Source organism: Stigmatopora nigra, chromosome 3 (assembly GCF_051989575.1).
Source record: "Stigmatopora nigra isolate UIUO_SnigA chromosome 3, RoL_Snig_1.1, whole genome shotgun sequence".
Lineage (NCBI taxonomy): Eukaryota > Metazoa > Chordata > Actinopteri > Syngnathiformes > Syngnathidae > Stigmatopora > Stigmatopora nigra.
Genome location: NC_135510.1, coordinates 851,224 through 872,500, shown reverse-complemented (window position 1 = coordinate 872,500; position 21,277 = coordinate 851,224). Strand labels below are relative to the sequence as shown.

The following is a 21,277-nucleotide window of genomic DNA, read 5'->3' as shown; positions in this document are numbered from 1 at the left end:
GATAATCGAGGGATTACTTTATATCGTTTTGATCCTTTGACTCTGAAGTTTAAGGTTGTTGTGGATGTCTTCTCAGACTGAACTGTTCAGACCTTGATGAAGGACCCAAAAGTGTCCCCCGACTCTGAAATGGTAACTCCTGTCAGCCTTTCTGCACAACACTTTCCTTCTCCTCTTCATCTCTGGTCTCCTTGCTATGACTATCCTGTCCAACAACAGTGTCTGTGCATGGGCTTCTAGGGTCTTTGACGACTCCCTCCATCACCAACTCCTCTTCCAACTGCTCCTGTGTCTCCTCCTCCACTCGACCCACAGAGTCTGGGATGATTTCCACCTCAATGTCCGAGGTGTCCTCGACCTCCTTGAACCACACCGTCTTTAGCCCCTCCTTCCTCCTCTGCTTGGCCAGAATGGCCCTTGAGCTATAATCATCTCCATCCCCCCTCCCTCTTCTGGAAGGTCTTATCGAGGGACTCCCTTTGGGTGAATGGTTTGTGAAGACACCGCAAGAGGAGCAACGGTGGTTGCGTCTCCCGAGAGGCATAACTCGGCCCCCGGGAAAGGTGCTCCGTCTGGGAAGGGCGTTCTTCCAGCGCCCACGGCCTCCGTCAGACTCATTTTGGAAGCCGTCGTTGGTGTACTGCAGGGAGTCTCTGTGACCTGTATTTGACCGCCTGGATATCAGACAGTCCAAGCACTAAAAGTAGTGGAAAGACGAGAGAGCATTAACTCATGGGACCAACTGCGTTCAAAAATTGCAGCCAGCCTCCGCGTTGCATATCTACCACTGCTAAACTTATTAAAATAGTTTTAGTTTAATTTGTAAGAACCAAATGATTGGACGTGTATCAAAGTCTATGGCACTGAAAAGGTTAATAGACAGCATGACAACATGGCTTGATAGTGTGTTCGAGGTTACTTTTAGTTTAAAAAGAGCTTGAGGCTATCCTAAGATTTCTTTTTTGTCATCTCTACTCAATTTTACCAGGTGTATGGCCCTTGCATCCTTCAACTTTACTGAAAGTGGCCCTGTATTTAAGAAAAAAAATAATGTTGGTAACACCTCTGATATTGGGACGTGTTTACTTTGGGTCTGTGTGAACGAAAATATAAAAAGTTTGAGATAGAAACAGGTGAAATATATTTGTGGCAAATGAGGCAGCTTAAATGCCACTTCTTTGGTTCACAGCCTCCTATTTTACTGTATTTTTCAGACTATAAATCACACCATCCAAAAATAAATGCGCAAATAAGAGAAATTGAACATCAACATTCACTTTCTGAAACCGCTTATTTTCAGAAGGATTGTGAGGGTGCTGGAGCTAATACAGCCCCTTGAATTGGTGGCCTGTCAATCGCAGGTCACAAAGAGATGGACAAGCATTTACACTAGGCTAGTCAGAAGTTAGAGTGTTCAACCTTCATGTTTATGAGATGTGGGAGGAAACTGGAGTACCTGCAAGAAAAACCACACAAGAACATGCAAAGTCCACGCAGTGAGGGCCAGAGATCGAACCCTCAAGGCAAGAACTGTGAGGCCGACGCTCTAACCAACGCCTCATCATACCTGCCAACCTAAGACTACATAAATCTGTATGACTGGCTATTAATAATCCTTACATATGGACTTCAATACCCTTATGTGAATCAGCAGCAACAGGACAGAACATTTAAATACAATTAATGTGTGACACACAAAATATTCTTTGAAATCAATAATATATTCATGAAATAATAGAATGTGCATAATAATGTTTGAAAAACAATTATGTATACATGATTGGCATTGTACTCTGCCAAGTCAAATGTTGTTGATCTGGCTTAAAAAGGCAACATCCCACCATGTTCATTTTACAGTAAGGCATTAAGGGTCTCTGGATCTAATAATTTCCTAAACTCAGTTTGAACTTTCCGGAATTGGCTGAAGACCCGCTCACTTTTTGGGAGGCTTCATGCTTCCTCATTACCATTTGTTCACTAGAATCTTGTGATGTACTTGGGACCGGAAGTGGGGGATTTACAAAAGTAAAGAAAGCTCTTATCAATAGTCTATAAATTATTATAGTCTAAGACTAATGCCATAATTGCAAATCCGAAGCGAGTTTGTGGAAAAGCAAAGCGAAGTCAAGTAAGTCTGTCAAAATACGGCAAAAGTGTTGAAAAAAAAAACATTGTGAATCCCTATGACTTTAGAACTACGGCAGTAATGTTGATTTTTTTCCTCACAAATCCAAATGACTTATAGAAATTCCTTATGGAATGACAGGTATGCCTCATATCAGAACATGTGCAACACTGTAAAACTGACAGCTCAAAACACTGACCTGGCACATTTTGTCCATGCTGGAGTTTCCCTTCCATAAGCGGGAAATCAAAAAACCAATTACAATGAGGCAGAGGACCAGTAAAGCCGCCATAACCAGCCCGAGCAGAGCCATGTCCCCTGCACGGTAGCCGAAGTTTGAAGGGGACGGCAAGGCATCCGCTGCAGAGAAGATGGTGCCAGAAAGATGTAGATGTCAAATTTGCACATACATATGGCAAAATTACAAAATCCACAATAGGATATTGCTACAATTTGTATGTTATATCTTTTCTAAATGTATCTAATCTGTCGATAGTCTGTGTTTTTTTTTCTCAAGAGTAATGTTCCTACCAGGTATAACCTGTACAGCGAGGGTGGCTGTACCAAACTCTCCCGTTGATGAGTCGACTGCTCTAAGCTGATTTCAAAAGAATAAAAGGGGAGCACATTACACTTTTTAATTAATGTCAATATATTCTGTATTCATTGTTGCTGCAGCCTCTCATGGGCATGCTGTTTACCTGTAATGCAAATGACTCCGTCTTTACAACTCGCTTCAGAATCACAAAACCATCTGAGGTCACATTGACGTAGCTGCTGTACTGCACTTCATATTTCATATCTGGATTCACACCCTGAAATACAAAATATCATTTAGTTCAATTGTTTATACCGGTGGGCGAGTGGGTAGCATGTCGGCTTCACATTTCTGGGTTCAAAGATCCTCACTGTGTGGAGTTTGCATGTTCTCCCTGGGCTTCCGTGGTTTTTCTCAGAGTGATCCTGTTTCCTCCCACATCCCAAAAACATGCTTGTAGGCTGTTCGAACACTTTAAATTTCCCCTATTTAGAATGGTTGTCCATCTTCTCGTACCCTGTGATTGGCTGGTCACAAATTCAGCTGGGATAGGCTCCAGCACCCCCTGTAACCCTTGTGATGACAAGCAATTCAGAAAATGAATGGTTATTTCAGTAATTATTTTTGTAATTGCTCCAATCTACAGAATTGATTGAAATCAATACACATGAAAATGAATGAAATAATAATGAAATAAAATGAATAATTTTATGCATATTTTTTTTAACATTACAGCACACCTAACCATTTCATCTGGGAGGGGCAAATAAATATTTGTTTGTTCGCCCACTCACCCAGTCGAAGTGGATTGGCACTGAAAGATCAAAATTCACAAGTCCTCCCAGGATAAGTGAATTGGACATCTATTATTATCAATGGTATGTAATAAGTTAAACATTGAGAGAAATACAAAATCTTCTTTGGAGTCTTAAGGCCGCAACCAGGTTGTATTTAGTTTGATTTATTTTAATATCATGAAGTTAGCTTTTAGTCATTCTTTTTTCAAACCGCTTTATCCTCACAATCGTCGCAGAGGGGTGCTGGAGCCTATTCCAGCTGACTTTGGCCACGAGGCAGGCGGACACCCTAAATTGGTGGCCAGCCAATCACAGGGCACGAGGAGACAGACAACCATTCACGCCCACATTCATACCTATGAGCAATTTATAGTGTCCAACCAGCCTACCATGTATATTTTTGTAATGTGGGAGAAAACTACTGTAGTAACCCCTTTAAATCTTGTTTCCTTAGTTTCAGTGTCGTATACGCCAAAGTTACTGCTTAGTCAATATTAAAAAAAAAAAAAATCAGCACATGTGCTTGGCCAGCAACCCCGTGACTTTTTTGAAGATAAATATAGAGGAGGGGTAGGGAACCTATGGCTCGGAAGCCACATGCAGCTCTTTTGATGGGTGCATACTCATTGATATGCAACGGCATAACAAGTTTGGAAAACTAATTCAGTCTTTTTGTACATTAAAAGTGGTGAAATGACAAAAAAGCACACATCATGTATTTTGACCTTTCATTTTTGAAAATATGATTTTTTTTTATACCAAAAAGGTACCTGACCCCTGGTAGAGCGTACGATCAAACGAATCAAAGAATGTGGGTGTGGGTGATTGTTCAAGAAAAAAGATAAATAATCTTCCAAGCACAATTGCAATTACATTTTGTCCAATGCATAAAGTGGGGCTAATAAGTATTTAGTCAACCACCAATTGTGCAAGTTATCCGACCTGAAAAGATTAGAGAGGCCTGTAAATGTCAAGCTTTCCACACATAGTTGCTGGTATTTTGGCCCATTCCTCCATGCAGAGCTCCTCTAGAACGGTGATGTTTTAGGGCTGTCGTTGGGCAGCACGGACCTTCTACTCCCTCCACAGATTTTCTATGGGGTTGAGATCTGGTGACTGGCTAGGCCACTCCAGGATCTTAAGATGCTTCTTCTTTTGTTGCCCTGGCTGTATTTTGGATCATTGTCATGCTGAAAGACCCAGCCACGTCTCATCTTCAATGTCCTTGCTGATGCTCAAAATCTCTCGATACATTCATTAATGATACTTTCCACGGATCAGTCGTCCTTGCAGAAAAATAGCCCCAAAGCATGATGTTTCCACCCGCATGCTTCACAGTGGGTATGGTGTTCTTTGGATGCAATTCAATATTCTTTCTCCCCCAAACAAGAGAACCTGTGTTTCTAACAAAAAGTTCGATTTTGGTTTCATCTGACCATAACATACTCCCAGTCCTCTTCTGGATCATCCAAATGCTCTCTAGCGAACCGCAGACAGGCCTGGATGTTAGCTGGCTTCAGCAGAGAGACACGTCTGGCAGTGCAGGATTTGACTCCCTGGTGGGGCATTGTGTTACTGACAGTAGCCTTTGTTACTGTGGTCCCCGCTCTCTGTAGGTCATTTAGTAGGTCCCCCCGTGTGGTTCTTTGATTTTTCACCGTTCTTGTTACCATCTTGCATAAAACCCCAGATCAAGGGAGATTATCAGTGGTCTTGTATGTCTTCCCTTTTCCAATAATTGCTCCCACATTTGATTTCTTTACACTAAGTGTTTTACGTATTGCAGATTCAGTTTTCTCAGCCGGGTGAAGGTCTACAATTTTGTCTCTAGTGTCCTTCGACAGCTCTTTGGTCTTTGCCATAGTGGAGTTTGGAGTGTGAGAGACTGAGGTTGTGGACAGGTGTCTTTTATACCGATAATGAGTTAAAACAGATGCTATTAATTCAAGTAATGAGTTGAGACCTCGTTAGATCAAGTTAGACCTCTTTGACAGCCACAAATCTTGCTTGTTTGTAAGTGACCAAATACTTATTTTCCACTCTAATTTAGAAATAAATTCTTTAAAAATCAAACAATGTAATTTTCTGTTTTTTGTCCACATTCTGTCTGTCATGGTTGGGGTTTACCCATGTTGACAATTACAGGCCTATAATCTTTTCAAGTGGGAGAACTTGTTAAATTGACAAAATACTTATTTTCCCCACTGTATATACCACTGAACGGAATACTTATTTTATTAGATAACGACAGAGTTCAAATAAATTTTTGCCAGCATCAGAATGACAGATTGATGAGCTAGCTACTCATGACAATGACCTGGTATAGATATCATGGAAGCGTCAGAACTATACAACAATGGAATTGTTGTGCGTACCCTATTAAGTCTGTCTGGGTAATCTTGCGCTAATAGGCTGGATGGGTTGAAAATAGTAGTTGATTCAAACCAAAACCCTCAACCTGGCAGTGTTACATTTAAAAACCTTTTATCCAAAATACTTGAAAACCTACTGCAGCAAAGTCGTCATCTCGTGCTCGGACTCGAAAGGGTCTGTTGGTACTTTGGTCTCTTAGGATCATGCTCTCGGGGATAGAGTTGCTGTAGATGAAGCCCTCATAACGCTCCTTCTCAAAGTGTGGAGGGTTCCTGCTCTTCTTGGTTACATCAAAGGTTACCTGCGTCACAGCAAACTGATCCCTGTTTGTAACTTGTGATGCCTGGTTTTCAAATAACAGCAAGAAAACGACTATCAATAAGCAAGAAAGAGAACGATATATGGTGCAATGTAATGATGTGTTACCAGAACAAAGAGAGTTATTGGGCCGACAATGTCCACTGCTTTTGTCATGCTTATATTTCCTGTATCCTCATCTATTTGGAATATATTTCCTTCATTCCCTGCATTAGAAAAAAAGTATATTCTTAAGTATATAATACATACATTCAAACATGATTTGATCATTGATACAATCTACAGTATTTCATATCAACTTGAACTTATGGATGAACTATATTTTGGAACATGGTAATAGAGAATGAAATAATTAAAGTACATTTTTAAAACTTGACCATTTCTTTTTGACTTTCAGGGGTTTTTATTTATTTGAATTCCAAAAAATGGAGCATTTACACATTTTTGCAATTTAACATTGTCTACTTCATTTTTGTTGTTGATTCATTGTCCAAGTTGAAATATTTTTTTTAATGAATATCACATTGGATTTTGTAGATCACATTTGGCATGTCACAAAATGTTGTAATTTAAGACTAGGGCCTATAATATATTTTTTTAAACAATTTCCCACGTTCCCCTTGTCTTAGAGATCGTGTTGTGAGAGTTTTTACCGAGAGACATCAGGCTCTATCTTCCTGTTTTGGCATAATTAAGCAATACTTAGCTTCATTTGATCTATACTTTAAGACTGCCCAGAGAGTTTAGAATTAGAATTTCTGAGCAGTTCTTACCCGTGAAAGTCATTTTAACGTGACGATTACTATTACTTTAGGCAAATTCAAGCAGGAAAATTGAACCTCTCAAAATCCGGTAGCCAATCTGTTCGCTCCGGTTCTTGTCTCCATCTCTTGCAAAAACAGGGCCAGGTTCCAACATCAGTGATCCTTCCTGTGGATTCAAATCCTATTATTATGCTACGACTATGCCTTTGTTTTAACTTTCTCCATGATAAGAATTTGTGATGTCGGCAAATCCTGTATTAAATGGGTCTGCATCAAATTAAAGTAAGCACAACATGTTCTTTAACACATCAACGTGAAAACATGGTGAAATGTGATGGTGCATGTGTGAGTGCAGATTTTATATAATTGGAGGCAAAAATAAGCAGCTGTGGTGTGGACTCACCTCCTTCTCCGTCAGATTGACTTTGCCTCTATAGCCAGTGCTCACACACAGCTTTGCAAGCCCTAAATTAGTCCTTACACATGGCTGGAACCATGGAGGCCGATTATCTACGTCCTTCACATTCACTGTGATGGTGGCCATGGATGTGAAGAAATGCTCATTGGAGGTGGAATCATTCAATGTGTCCTACAAAGTTTCAAACCAAGATTCATGGGGAAAAAAAGCCTTAATCTAAAGTTTATAGGAACTATGATGACATACTGTACCTGTACATGTAAAACCAGGGAGATTTTCTGCACGACATCGAAGTCTATTACACTTTTCACAAGTAACTTTGGCGTGTTGATATTCTCCAGACGAAAGTATTTGTCCTAAATGAAAAATAAGTAAGAAGACAAAAACAGAAAAGAATATTGGGTATTGTGTAGAAGTACAGTGAGAATAATCTAGCGCAGCACGGACAATGTCCATGACGGATTAAAAGCAAGTCCCAAGCATAATAGTAATTAATTATTATCATTACAACAACTTTTCTCATTTCAAGTAAGAGAGCGAGATTCAAAACATGAATGTTTATTTCTCTGAGGGACCGGCAGCAGGTGGTTCACGGACCGGTTACGGTCCACGGACCGGTGGTTGGGGACCACTGATCTAGCGTAGCCAATGACGTATCATTCTAATAGATATGAATAAAATAAAAATATAATATTAAATAAAATAATAATCTCATCTCATTTCTTTTAGCCGTTTTCATCCTCACTGGGGTCGCGAGCGGTGCTGGAGCCAATCCCAGCTGTCTGTGGGAGAAAGCCAGAGTACCTGGAGGAAACCCCTGTAGGCCCAGGGAGAACATGCAAACTTCACACAGATGAACAAGACTTGGATTTGAACCCAGGACCCCAGAACTGTGAGGCTGACACAGTAACCACTCGCTCCACTGGGCCAATAACTAAAATATGAATAAAATAATAACAATGAAACCCCTACATATGTCTTAATTTATCGCAAAACTATCAAGATTAAGAAGTGTTTATTAATTTGTGTTAGTAATTTTGTAGTACATAGAGTGTCAAAATATCCCTCTAACTGAAAATTTTAACCCCCCAAAAATACTCATCATCGGTAAAAATTAAACTGGACACCCAATGCAAATGCATATTCAGCATTTTTCCATGTCATGATTGGCGGCTTGAGTGGTTAGCACATCTGCATCGTAGCTTTGGGGTCCTGGGTTCAAATCCAGGATGGTCCACCTGTGTGGAGTTTGCATGCTCGCCCTAGGCCTGCGTGGGTTTTCTCCGTGTACTCTGGTTTCCTCCCACATTCCAAAAACATGCATGAGAGGCTGATTGGACACTCTAAATGGCCCCTATGTATGAGAGTGAGAGTGAATGGCTGTCCGTCTCCCCGTGCCCTGCCTCTGGCCCGAATGTCAGCTGGGATAGGCTCCAGCACCCCCTGTGAGCCCAGTGAGGATAAAGCGGTTCAGACAATGAATGAATGAATGATTGCATGACACTGCATGGCAAATTTCATCCTGAACTTCTAGAGGACTGGAGCATTTATTTCAACGCTGCCTTGAGATTTCTCCAAGTTTTTGAATATTACAGATGATAGTATGAGCTACAGATCATGAACTCCGTGTATTCATTTATTTAGAATCTATCAAACTGTATGACTTTTATTCCTCACACAATTGTTTACAAAGTGGGAACCTTTGGCCAAAACTTGCATGCGTCAAATTCAAAATGAGAGATTATTTGCGGGACAAAAATAATTAATAATGCATTAATTATATCTTGATTTTTTTCCTTATGCAATTAAATATGGGTTTGAATAGGATTTGTTCTCCGTTTTTATCCATGTTTCACAGAGCATTCCAACTTCTCTAAATTTGAAAATCTGGCCTTACCGTTGCTGACTCTAAGCGATAAAACAGTGGTTCGGAATCAACATCAGTAGCTTCTATCAGTCCAACACTGGAATTGATTGGAGTCAGCTGTAAGATCAAAAATTTCACATTAAAAATTATCAATCCTAATATATTTTTCAGACTATAAGATGTTCCAGACAAATAATAAACATTGAAGAGGGAAAAATATGTTTCACTTTTGGCAGGCCAATTTTTATTTGATCAGTAACCAAAAACAAACACGCTTTAAAGTAACAATATTAAAATGAAGAAAAATGTGCAAAATTAGTAACTACTGTTAAATTAAAACCATTTTTAACGATAACTAAAACCTAAAAAAAGTAACAACAACATAAGTCTGTTATGATCAGAGAAAAAAAACACTTTAGTCTCACTTGAGTATTAATCGCATACCAAGCCAAACTTATATGAAAATATGTCTGATTTATCATCTGGATAATTCGGTAATTCAAAATATTAAACGGTTCTCCAGCTCACCTCGTCTATGTCCAGAATGTAGTGATTCTGAGCAAAATTTGGGGGGTTATCGTTCACGTTTTCCACCAACACTTCTACCGACTCATTGACCTTATAAAGAGTATAAAATAATAATTAATTCATGTGACATTGCTTATACCAGATTATATTATACTTACAGATTTGGATCCTGGTCTGCTGCATTGAACCCATACCACCAAAGCTGCTCCCTTGGGTAAAGCCTTCCAAATATTCAACAATTTTAATATGATGCAAGTACTTTGTAGGAGAAAATTATTTTTATTTGTAGTTATCTCTTCATAATGTTAAATCTACACATTTTGACTACATAAAAACATGGAAAATGAGAATGGGTGTACACTGTGCGATTTTTTAATTACAATGACACATGCATTTTTATTTTTGCTTGCCGGAGTCATATTGTATTACAGTGGTACCTCGAGATACTAGCTTACTTCGTTCCGGGACTGTGCTCGTATGTCGATTTATTTGTAAATCAAATGAACATTTCCCATACAAATAAACAAAAAAAAACAATTAATTTGTTCCAACCCTTTGAAAAGACACCCAAAACAGGATATTGGATTGGGAAAAAAATTTATTTGGTCTAATTCGCCATCTAGTTACGAAGTAACAAATTATTAGTGGTTTAATAGTACTTAACGTGTTTAATGGTACTAAAATTAGACGGATTCGTGGAGGGGAGAGTGACAGAGAGAGCGGGGAGAAAGGGGGGGAGACTTTTTGCACGGCAACGCGCTCGTAACATAACAAATAAATTTAAATGAAGTTTGATTACGATGCAGACACTCAAAAATAAGTTTAATCTAATATACACAAAACTTAATTCTAATTTTGTTTTACATTTTTATACCATTCTTCTCCCGAGTTGACTCTATTTGCCCTGCCTCCACCCTGACTTTCAGATGCAACCCATCGAGGGCTGTTTGCGCTTTTCTTCCCTACAATATATTCCCATAATGATGCACACAAATGTCCTAACAATAGGATAACGCAAGACCACTTCCCAACCAGAAGTAGTGTATACTCTTGTATTAGCGATCGCTCCGCCATTCACATTGACTAACGGAAAAAACACTAAAAAAAAATGCAAGGCTCCACCCAGTGCTCGTGGAGACATTACACAAGGGAGTTGTGACCAGACAGACAGGGCCCATGATGTTCTTATGAGCAGCCTCTCACATCCGCTGTATGCTTGTACATATCAAAATTCGTCTCGTATCTCAAGATAAATATTTACCCGAAATTTTACCCGTATCTCAAATTGCTCGTATGTCGGGGCACTCGTATGTCGAGCTACCACTGTTTTATTATGCAGGATTTGCACTTCAATCATTCATTAAATTTCTCTAATATTTCACCAGACATTAAAGAAACATGATTTGGGGAAATATACTTCGAACACAATTTTCAATGTTTAGGCAAAGATTTTCGTGTTTTAAAAGTCGATTTGCAAAGTTGTTATTGTTCTGATTCTTTGTTTATGAAGGATGTCACCCCCTCCACCATCAGCCAATTAAGAGATCTGTTTTTTTTTTTTTAATCTTCGTCCGGATTGCTTCATTTCTGTAGGCTGTATAAACTAACGTTGATGCCACATTCAGTGTCCATGATGTTCTTATGAGCAGCCTCTCGCGTCCACTGAATGCTCATATTTCAAAATTTGTATCTGAAATTGCTCTTAATTCGGGCACTCGTATGTCGAGGTATCACTGTATTTAGATGATAAAATTCTCCATTAATCAAATTGACAACCATCAGAAAAATGTACTGCATATTAGATTTGTTTCATAATAGGTGAATTACCTCATAGTCGAGTTCTTTCTTTACCATCAGGGTTTCGCCTTTCAGGTAAAACATTTCCTCAGGGTTCACCACAACAGTCAGTGTTACATCACTCCCGGAGCTTATTTTAACCACCTGCAGGTCAACGGTATTGTTCTCTGGGACAGCCACAGGCCCAGCAGGCACGGTGCAGACTGAGAGCAGAGTGAAAAATCAGATTTGGTCAGGAAAATCAATGACCCTGGCACCTAGTATCTATTATAGGTCTTGTGACAGAAACCATTATCCAAATTGAGCGGAGAAAATGAGTCCTGTGACATTTTAGGTAGCTCATGTTGTTTATTTGACTATAGTAGTAGGATACATGTTGTGGTTCTGCTCCACATTCTGTTCACATTGTATAAATGCCCTTCTCCCTTTGTCTACTGGCGACATGGGTCAGGGTGGAATCGTCTTTTCAGGAGTGAGGCTGATCAGGAATACCCGTGGCTCATTAGTACATCCACTTAAAGTGCTCCTGTCATCTCGGGAGCTACTTTACTGAATTCAACATATTGGACTTCTTGGAGCCCAAACTGTAGTCCCTTTCTTGGCAAAATACATTTAAAAATAAAAACCAGAAAAGCCAGCGGCAGCCCGATGGAGTGAGTGGTTAGCGCGTCGGCGTCACAGCGCTGGGGTCCGGTCTTCAAATTAATGTCACGTCAACCTGTATGGAGTTTGCATGTTCTCGAGCCTGCGTTGGTTTCCTCCCACATTCCAAAAACATGCATGGTAGCCTGGTTGGACACTCTAAAATTACCCTTGGGTGGGTGTTTGAGTGTGCATGGTCACTGATTCAGGGTGTCTCCTGCCTCTGGCCCAGAGTCAGCTTAGATAAGCTCCAGCAACCCCTGCGACCCTATTGAGGATGAGGCGGTTCCGAAAATGAGATGAGAGGAAAAACCCAGTTTTAATACGATTTCAGTGTTTGCCAGGAAGACGGTCTCTTACTGGAAGTGGTGTAGGCAAAGGTGGGTTTTGTCGCATGTTGTGCCTTCATGCGTTTAGTTTTATTGCTGTGTTGGTGCACAATGTTTTAGAATTTAAAACATCTAAAATGGGCCACTTGATGGTTCAGTGGTTCTTCCGACTTATTTTGGTGCGGGAAATCTGGGTTCAATTCCTACACGGTGGCAGTGTGATTGTGGGAGTGAGTAGTCATCTGTCTCTTTGCGTGCTCTATGACTGACTGGCGACCAGTCCAGTGTGTAGTCTAGATTTTGCCCGAAAACCGCTAGATTCGGATCCAGCAACCCCCACAACCCTTTCGAGGATGAGTGGTGTGAAAGTTTTTATGGGAGAATTGTTTATTATGTGTTGTGTACGAAGCAATGGTTAATATGCTATGTTGGAAATTGCCAACATGAATACTGATATGAGCTCCATTATTTTCTGTCCAACCAAGGCTTGAACTAAGTGGAATGATAGAAGGAAGTGGACCAACTGGTAAGTAGCCTTTTTTTGTGTTTTTTTTAATCAAATAATTTTAATAAAGACTGCTTTGACCAAGTGACAAATGACGTGTTACCAACAACATTTAACCAAAACAACAAGGCCTTAGTCGGCGTTTGTGTGTCCAAGCCAAAGTTGCCAAAAGCGCACGAGTAAAAAAAATCTTTTCTAAACATTTTCAGATTATAGGTTATTAGTGTTTGAATAAAAGCTGACTTCAGGCCAGAGGAAGGGGACACCCTGAACTGGTGGCCAGCCAATCGCAGGGCACAAGGAGAGAAACAGCCATTCACACTCATACCTAGGGGCCATTTAGAGTGTCCAACCAGGCTACCATGCATGTCTTTGGATTGTAAGAGGAAACCAGAGTACCTAGGTAAAACCCACGCAGGCCAGGGGGGAATATGCAAACTCCACATAGGTAGACCAACCTGGATTTCAATCCAAATCCCACACTGTGAGGCCAGCGCGCTAACCACTCGACCGCCAGGCCGCCCAGCAATGTATTGTCTAAAACCCTTTTTGAAAAATATTAAGCTAGGAACAAGGTCATTTCACAAACAGCACTTTTTGAATTCAAATAATTGTCTATTCTTTATTAGTCATAGTTATGTTAGTAACCTGACTTTGACCCAATAAAACATGCACCTAATTAAAACCAAAGTGAAGGCAGGCCACAAACAGGAATGTCATCTCCATGGACGTTCAGACTTAATCCAGAAATAGAGATTAAAAAGTATTAAAATTATGGCAATAGTTACAATAACTTACTTACTTCAAATGCAATTATAAAAAAAAATGATTTTTGTCAAAGTCTATACATTTTAAACAGAACTTCTGGCATTTTGAATATGAAGGACATTTTTATAAAGATGACTTGAAAACAAGGACAAAATGATTTGCTTATGCTTGCCAGTTATCATTAAATTCACACTTTTGATTCTTTGTTAGAGAAAAATCTTTGCGGTTCAGAAAATTGATTTTCAGATGCCTGTTGGCCAAAGAAAATTAGGTGAACAAAAGTTGATCAGCATCCTCTTACAGTCTCCAGCAAAGATGAAGCCCTCAATAAATGTAAGAGAACTACTTACGTCTTTGAGAGGAACCAAACTTGAAAAAGCAGAGGGTGATGAGGCATCTCAAGATTACAGTCACAGGTTGGCTTTTCCATTTTTGATCCATGTCCTGATTTACGAAGCACCGTCAGATGAAGACACAAGGAGGAAGAAGAGCCCGTGGTACCAGCTGGTACTTCCACATAATGCCCTGTCTGTGTCGCTTGCCTAGTGGGAGTCAACTACAGTTGCAATGTTTGTGACTTCATCTAAGGGGTGCATATTGCATTAAGCGGCTGCCAGCATAGGCCTCCCACAGAAATACTTGCATGTTATAATTGCTCTGAATGGTCCCATTGCATTCTGGGGGGAATCAAGCTGAGAAATGTTAAGATTGGTAAACATTTCTTCTTTAAGTGGTGGGTTTCAATCAAAATCATGTTGTTTTTTCGTTGGTGTGGGTTACGGAAGCATATTGCATTCACTTTAAAAAATCAAAATCCAAAAAAACCCTGACCATTTTTCAAATTAAACTTTTTCCCCAACTCCATTTTTCTGATAAATGTATTTTAAGGGTTGTTTTTTGAAATATTTTTTTACACGCGGAGTGCTACCCGCTATATGTATGTGTATATATATATATATATATATATATATATATATATATATATATATATATATATATATATATATATATATATATATATATATATATATATATATATATATATATATATATATATATATATATATATATATATATATATATATATATATATATATATATATATATATATATATATATAGAGAGAGAGAGAGAGAGAGAGAGAGAGAGAGAGAGAGAGAGATATAGATATATATATATATAGATAGATATATATATATATATATATATATATATATATATATATATATATATATATATATATATATATATATATATATATATATATATATATATATATATATATATATATATATATATATATATATATATATATATATATATATATATATATATATATATATATATATATATATATATATATATATATATATATATATATATATATATATATATATATATATATATATATATATCCTATTGCCCGAAATCAGACCAGTTTTTTGCCCCTCCCATCCGTAATCCAGGTTTAGGACCGGTCATGTGGACTGGCCTGAAATTGAACCCACATCATCTGCATGAGAGGCAGCAGCATGTAACCACCAAGAAAGAACTCTAGTGTACACATTTTAAAGTGAAAGACAACCTTTATCTTGTGCATCCCAGAAGAAAGAATCTGAGTTAACTTGATTTTTCTGCTGTATTATGGTTGAGAAAAATGACAAAAATGCATGTTTGAGAGTAACTATTTACTGTGGTCAATATAAGGCACACCTGTTCGATTATAATCCTATTTGATCAGTAAAGGAGAAGCATCCACAATCTAAGATTTAGATTGATTTGTGCACAATATTTATTAGAAATGATAACGATGAGGTTATAATTACAAAAAAACTGGGAGCAAAAACTAGGAATGAACGCATGGAATTATCTACTTAACATACAAAATTTAATAACTTTACCTAGGTCTACAATGTCTTGTGTGTCTTCTGTCTGTCTTGCTACTGTAACCAAGAAAATTCCTGAATACGGGATGAAATGAAGTTCTAACCTATATCTAACCTAACCTAACCTAATACAGTGAACTAAGTAAAAACATGTTTTTCATTCTAGTTTCTTCAAGTGGCATCCCTTTGCTCTGATTACTGCTTATTGCATTCTTGGCTGTCTTTGGATGTACTTCAAGAGGTGGTCACCTGAAATCCTTTTCACTTCATAGTTGTGCCTTAGGTTAAATAGTGGCGTTTGAAATAAACATGTTAGAATTCGTATTATGACACGAACCAATCAAAACAAATGGCCATCATTGCTTCAAAAAGTGAAGGTCAGTCAATAAGGAAAGTAGCAAAACCTTTAAATGAGTCGCATAAACCTAAGCACGACGACAAAACTGTCACATATGAGACCCCTCCGCAAAAAGGAGACCAAGAGACACTTCTGCTTCTAACGGTAAATTCAATTGAGTCACCAGGCTAAGAAATCAGAGTTAACAGCAACACAGATCAGAGAACACATGAATGCACATGAGTTCTAGCAGCAGACCCATCTTTTGAACCACTGGAAATCATGCCTTCATGATCAATTAGCTGATAAGAAATTATACTGCTAAGGAGAGGCAACAAGTAGAAGTGATTTGCTTTTTTTATGATTGCTGCAGGGCTGCCAACTACTCTGGAATTTTAGGAGTTTCCCCGAAATGCAACTCAAACTGCAACTCAAACTCAGGACAACCTCCCTCAACTCCGGAAATCCCCCAAAGATTTCACTTACATTTTTATTTTTTAAACAACTATTTTGGAAAAGTACCATATTTCTAATTTAATTGCCTCGAAATTAACACCATCGCTATGGCTTCCGCCATCTTGATTCAAATGCATTGTAAACTGGAAGAATTCGGTAACACGAGTGCATTGTGAATCTGTCGAGTTACAAGTTCTGACGAATGATTCGTCTTGTGCGACTTCAATCGATTCAGAATCGCTTTAAAATGTCCGTTTTCATTTTTTTGCCTTTTGTTTTGAAACAAATTCTATCATTTTCGGGGTTGTTCTAAAGGAAGTAGGAGTACACATCACTGGTAAGTCTTATCAATATGCGTGCTTGTGTAAATGGATGGCAATTTGGATGAAACTTCTAATAAGAAACCCAGACACCCGCAGAAATCTATTTGTTCGTATTCGACAAAATAACCCATGTTGAACCCGTCTCCATTCTAGAACATACAAGTGCGACTTCAGCTTGACACATGTTGGACTTATTGAAAAAGATAAACTTATTTCCATTTTATTATACTGTACTTTTTTAATAGTTTGCAAAAACACAATATTAAAAGTACTGTAAAAACAGGACAATAACAGTCTGATTTAAATAGTCCTATGGTTTTTTTTTTAAACATTTTATATCGATCTAGCGTGAATCGCATTCACTCCGGATAAACTCCGGAAATGGGACAAGGGTACTCCAGAAATGGGGTCGACGGAGGTTGGCAGTTCTGTTGTTGTCTTAAATAACTGGGCATACTTTGCACCAAGGGTCGAGAATCTTTTTGACAAAAAGAGCCAGAAACAAGTCATATTTTTTAAAAGTTATATCCTGAGAGCCTCGTAATTTAAAAGTAAAAAAAATGAAAATATGTGCTTTTTTGTCATTTCAACTTTAAAGTTCAAAAAGTCTTGGAATTATTTTCACGACATTGTTAAATTGTTTCTATTCAACAAGAGTATGTATGCAGAAGGGAGTCGAATGAAAAAAATGTATAACCACAGTGGTGCTAAAGGTGGGCAGCCCGGCGGATGAGCAGCTAGCGCATCGGCCTCACAGCTTTGGGGTACTGGGTTCGAATTCAGTTCGGTCCACCTGTGTGTTTCTGAGTGTAAATGGTTGTCCATCTTACGCCCTGCGATCAGCAGGCCGGCGATTCAGGGTGTCACCCGCCTCTGGCCAAAAACAGCTGGATAGGCTCCAGTACCCCCACGACCCTATCCGGCTGGATAAAGCGGTTCAGAAAATGAATGAATGAATGAATGAATGAATGAATGAATGGTGCAAGAGGGACATTTTAGGTAAGAGGTTAGTGGAGAGCCATTTGCACCTATCAAAATAGCCACATATGGCTCGCAAGCTATAGACAGGTTCCCCACCCCTGATTTGCACACTGCCCTTTGCCCACATTTTTCTCATATTTCGCGCCAGACAGTGTTTCAAATATAGTGTACGTACTACTTTAGCGTCCCTTTTTTGCACAAAAACAACAATACGTATTTTGCAACTTCAGTATTTATTCCTAAATAAATGCTAAATCTAAATAGCAAAACTATAAATAATAATTCTAAATCATACATTTAAATGTTAAATCTAAGCCCTAAATTTAAAGCTAAAATTTCAAAAGAAATATTCAATCTGTTAAATCTAAATCTTAAATCTCTCAACGGGCTGGGTGGAAAAAAATCTGTGATGTATATATAAATAGGATTAACAGTTTCAATTGTTTAGCATAGTGCCCCCATCCCACATGAAGGCACTATTTGACCAGAATACAAATTACATTATTTTTTTTGTTACAGCGGGTAAAATACAGTAAGTTAGTATGTATGTGTATACATGGATTTTTTTTTTTTTACCATACTTCCAATGAATAGAAGGCGCTTTGGAGTATTTAGCACAAGGGTGAACGACAGAAAAAAAACTAAGCAAAATATTCCCCTCAAGCATTAAGCAGCCATAAAAAAAATAGATTGATTGGAGTTTATTCATCTTTGACCTTTGAGTCAATGAATTAAACTTTTGTTACATCCACTCAAAGAAATTTATTGTTTGATGTCTTTTAAAAAAAAATAACACAGTATTGCATTATCTTCTTGAAAGTAAAAGATAGACATTGTCCCTCATTATTTGCTTTATGACAGCTTTAAATTAAATACCTATTTTATGAATTTTTCAAAACAACTCTTAATAATACTTTGTTTCCAGCAGAATGAAACATTGCAATAAAACCCCGGATGTGCGCCTGTTTGGTACATCCTTTATTTTTGTACCAGTAGGAGACTTTCTGTGGGGTTTCTAATCTACTGCTGTCAACACAAAAAAAAGGTCGGATCCAGTCTGCGAGTGTCAAATTGCACAAATGCTCTTTCTTAATAGAGACATTTCTGTCTGGGAAATAAAAATCCAATCCAAATATTTTTGAAAACATATAGAAATTTTTTGTGTCTTTCTGACAATTGAAGAATAAAAAAGTGCAAAAGTTAAATAAACCTCAGTCCATGGTTCATGCTAAAGAACTGACAGTTTGTTATATATAACTCAGTTAACCTAAACGTTACACTACAATCAACAGTGATCATGCACACATTTTTTAACGTTAGAAAATTAACTCAAACAACCTCTTTTTCAGATGGCCAACCCTTTGATACATTTGTTGGGAAAGAATAAAAATGCTATATTTGGAGCTGCATCTCTTATTTAGGCGGCAGGCAGATCTGAAAAAGTGAAAAAAAGTAAAATATTTGGTAAACATATGCAATCACCACAGAAAATGAAATAATTTCTTCTACAATATTTAATACCTTATTTTGCAGTAGTGAAATAATGTACAAAGACAATGAATAAATATCTTTCCCAAATGCATCAATAACAACCTCACTTTGCCACATAAAGGTGATGCTGACACTGCCTCTCGTGTCAATACAATGACCAATAGGAGCTTCACGTTGGTACATAAAAATTTTAATGGCGCCAACATAAACTCTAGCGGTACTTTCGCCATAATTTTTCATTTTGTGAGAACCCCTTTTGCGTGCTGCATATAACACACTAGGCCAGTAACCCGTAAACGGAATCCACAGTTGCTACTAGGACACAGCACAGAAGGAAAAATAGGTACCGTATTTTCACGACTCTGTGGCGCATCGCATTTAAAGCCGCATTGTCAGTAACGAGTGCTATTTCTGTATTTGACACACACAAAGGATGCACCGTTTTTAAAGACACAGCAAGGCATGGCAAAACATACACCATCTTAAACATACGGACACACGCTAAAAACACGTTTTTAAAAAGGCAACGGAAGCAAAACTGAGTTCGGTTGTACTTTATTTAGTCATTTTACAATGTACTCACATCAGGGCGCTGGTGTAAACCACTACAGGTTGCCCGCCCTTCAGATCCAAATAAATGAACAAAGTTAAGGTGAAGTTAAAGTAAGCGGCCTTCGTGGGGTGAAGCACAACGATGTGGGAGCTGCCCTATTTAACATTCAGCATTCCAGAGATGATCCTAAAGTCCTCAGGAGAGAACTGATCATCCGACAGTTCCACCATGAGAACTTTGGGATCATTTCACCATCAGGCAGTCGTATCTGTTTACATGATTCTGTTTTAAAAAACCATAATAGGCTATCAGTAGTCAGAGAGAAAAAAAATACATGTATAAGTAGCACTTGAGTATGAATGGCAGGACCAGCCTAACTATGAAAAACGTGAGCCTTATAGTCCAGAAAAAATACACAGTAATCCTTATCCAAATATTGCGGGTAAAGTAGACCAGACATTGCCGGGATAATCGAAAAACGGCGAAGTAGGATCACCCATATTATTACAACATAATATACTACATGTTTTTGTGCCAAAAATCCATGTACACGATTACAATTATCAAGAAGTGTGTATATTAAATATCATAGTGACATGCTTATGAATATGTAATGTATTAATATCTAAATATAATCTATAATAAGAAATGTAAACATTTTAAGTACTGGACTCACAGTAAAAATAGTTCCTTTATTTAAATATGAATGGAAAAAAAACTGGTTATTGTGAGCTTTAGTCCAAGTCCTCTTCTTCAGGGAACCTTTTTGACATAGAGAGCCATAAACAATTCCTATTTTCAGATTTTATTCCTTGTAAGCCATACTCAGAATTTAAGAGTAATGTGAAAATTAAATGTGATTTTTGGGGTGTCATTTCACCACTTTTAAAGTACTAATTGAATTATCTTGACAACATTGTTAAGCAGTTGCCAATCAATGAAAATAAGCATGTATAAAATTCTAATGAAAAAAAACATGAATGCCGTTAGACGTAGTGTCAGCTCCATAATGCCGACGTGACACTTCTATTGGTGCATTCGGGACTTGGCTCTGTCACCAGCGATTTAAATACATATTTTACCTCACAGATTAGCGAACAGCCACATGCACCCATCAGAAGAGCCACATATGGCTCCCGAGCCATTGGTTCCCTACCCCTGGCATAAATCCTTCCCATTGCTGGTTGATTTTTTTTATTCATGGTGGTTACCACTCGCTTAGAGTCCTTGGAAAAAGATATTTTGGCTTCCAAATGTTCGCTTCTTTCTCAATTCAGTGCCAAAGAAGAAGAGCCCTGACTTCTGCCAGTTTTTATCTCCTGTCTTCTGCTTGCATGTTTCAGTCTCAAAGAAATAATGACATTTTTTATACTTAACATAAAAAAAACGTAAGGATGTGAAGCTGCAAAGTGATAAAGGATCAAAGTAGTATGTATATTTTAATACTTGAATATCTTCATATTCTAAGGTTAATGTAAATG

General features: G+C 38.1%; 2 protein-coding genes across 2 annotated transcripts in view; both read right to left on the bottom strand.

The window, feature by feature from the left end:
• Positions 1-14,325, bottom strand: part of cdhr5a (cadherin-related family member 5a) — a 14,733-nt gene extending 408 nt beyond the window's left edge. Inside the window, exons 1-14 of the mRNA XM_077714175.1 lie at positions 14,120-14,325; positions 11,556-11,728; positions 9,887-9,949; positions 9,729-9,818; positions 9,231-9,317; positions 7,585-7,689; positions 7,319-7,504; positions 6,991-7,081; positions 6,260-6,357; positions 5,970-6,176; positions 2,827-2,940; positions 2,657-2,723; positions 2,325-2,485; positions 1-697 (exon numbers count right to left, since the gene is read on the bottom strand). The exon at positions 1-697 is cut by the window's left edge and continues 408 nt beyond it. Of these exons, the coding sequence (XP_077570301.1) occupies positions 143-697; positions 2,325-2,485; positions 2,657-2,723; positions 2,827-2,940; positions 5,970-6,176; positions 6,260-6,357; positions 6,991-7,081; positions 7,319-7,504; positions 7,585-7,689; positions 9,231-9,317; positions 9,729-9,818; positions 9,887-9,949; positions 11,556-11,728; positions 14,120-14,210 (2,088 nt within the window). The 5' untranslated portion in view covers positions 14,211-14,325 and the 3' untranslated portion in view covers positions 1-142. The remainder of the gene's footprint in view (positions 698-2,324; positions 2,486-2,656; positions 2,724-2,826; positions 2,941-5,969; positions 6,177-6,259; positions 6,358-6,990; positions 7,082-7,318; positions 7,505-7,584; positions 7,690-9,230; positions 9,318-9,728; positions 9,819-9,886; positions 9,950-11,555; positions 11,729-14,119) is intronic.
• Positions 14,326-19,167: 4,842 nt separating this feature from the next.
• sirt3 (sirtuin 3) overlaps positions 19,168-21,277 on the bottom strand; it is a 28,760-nt gene continuing 26,650 nt past the window's right edge. Inside the window, exon 9 of the transcript XR_013325813.1 lies at positions 19,168-19,186. The gene's annotated coding sequence lies outside the window, so the exon portion shown is untranslated. The remainder of the gene's footprint in view (positions 19,187-21,277) is intronic.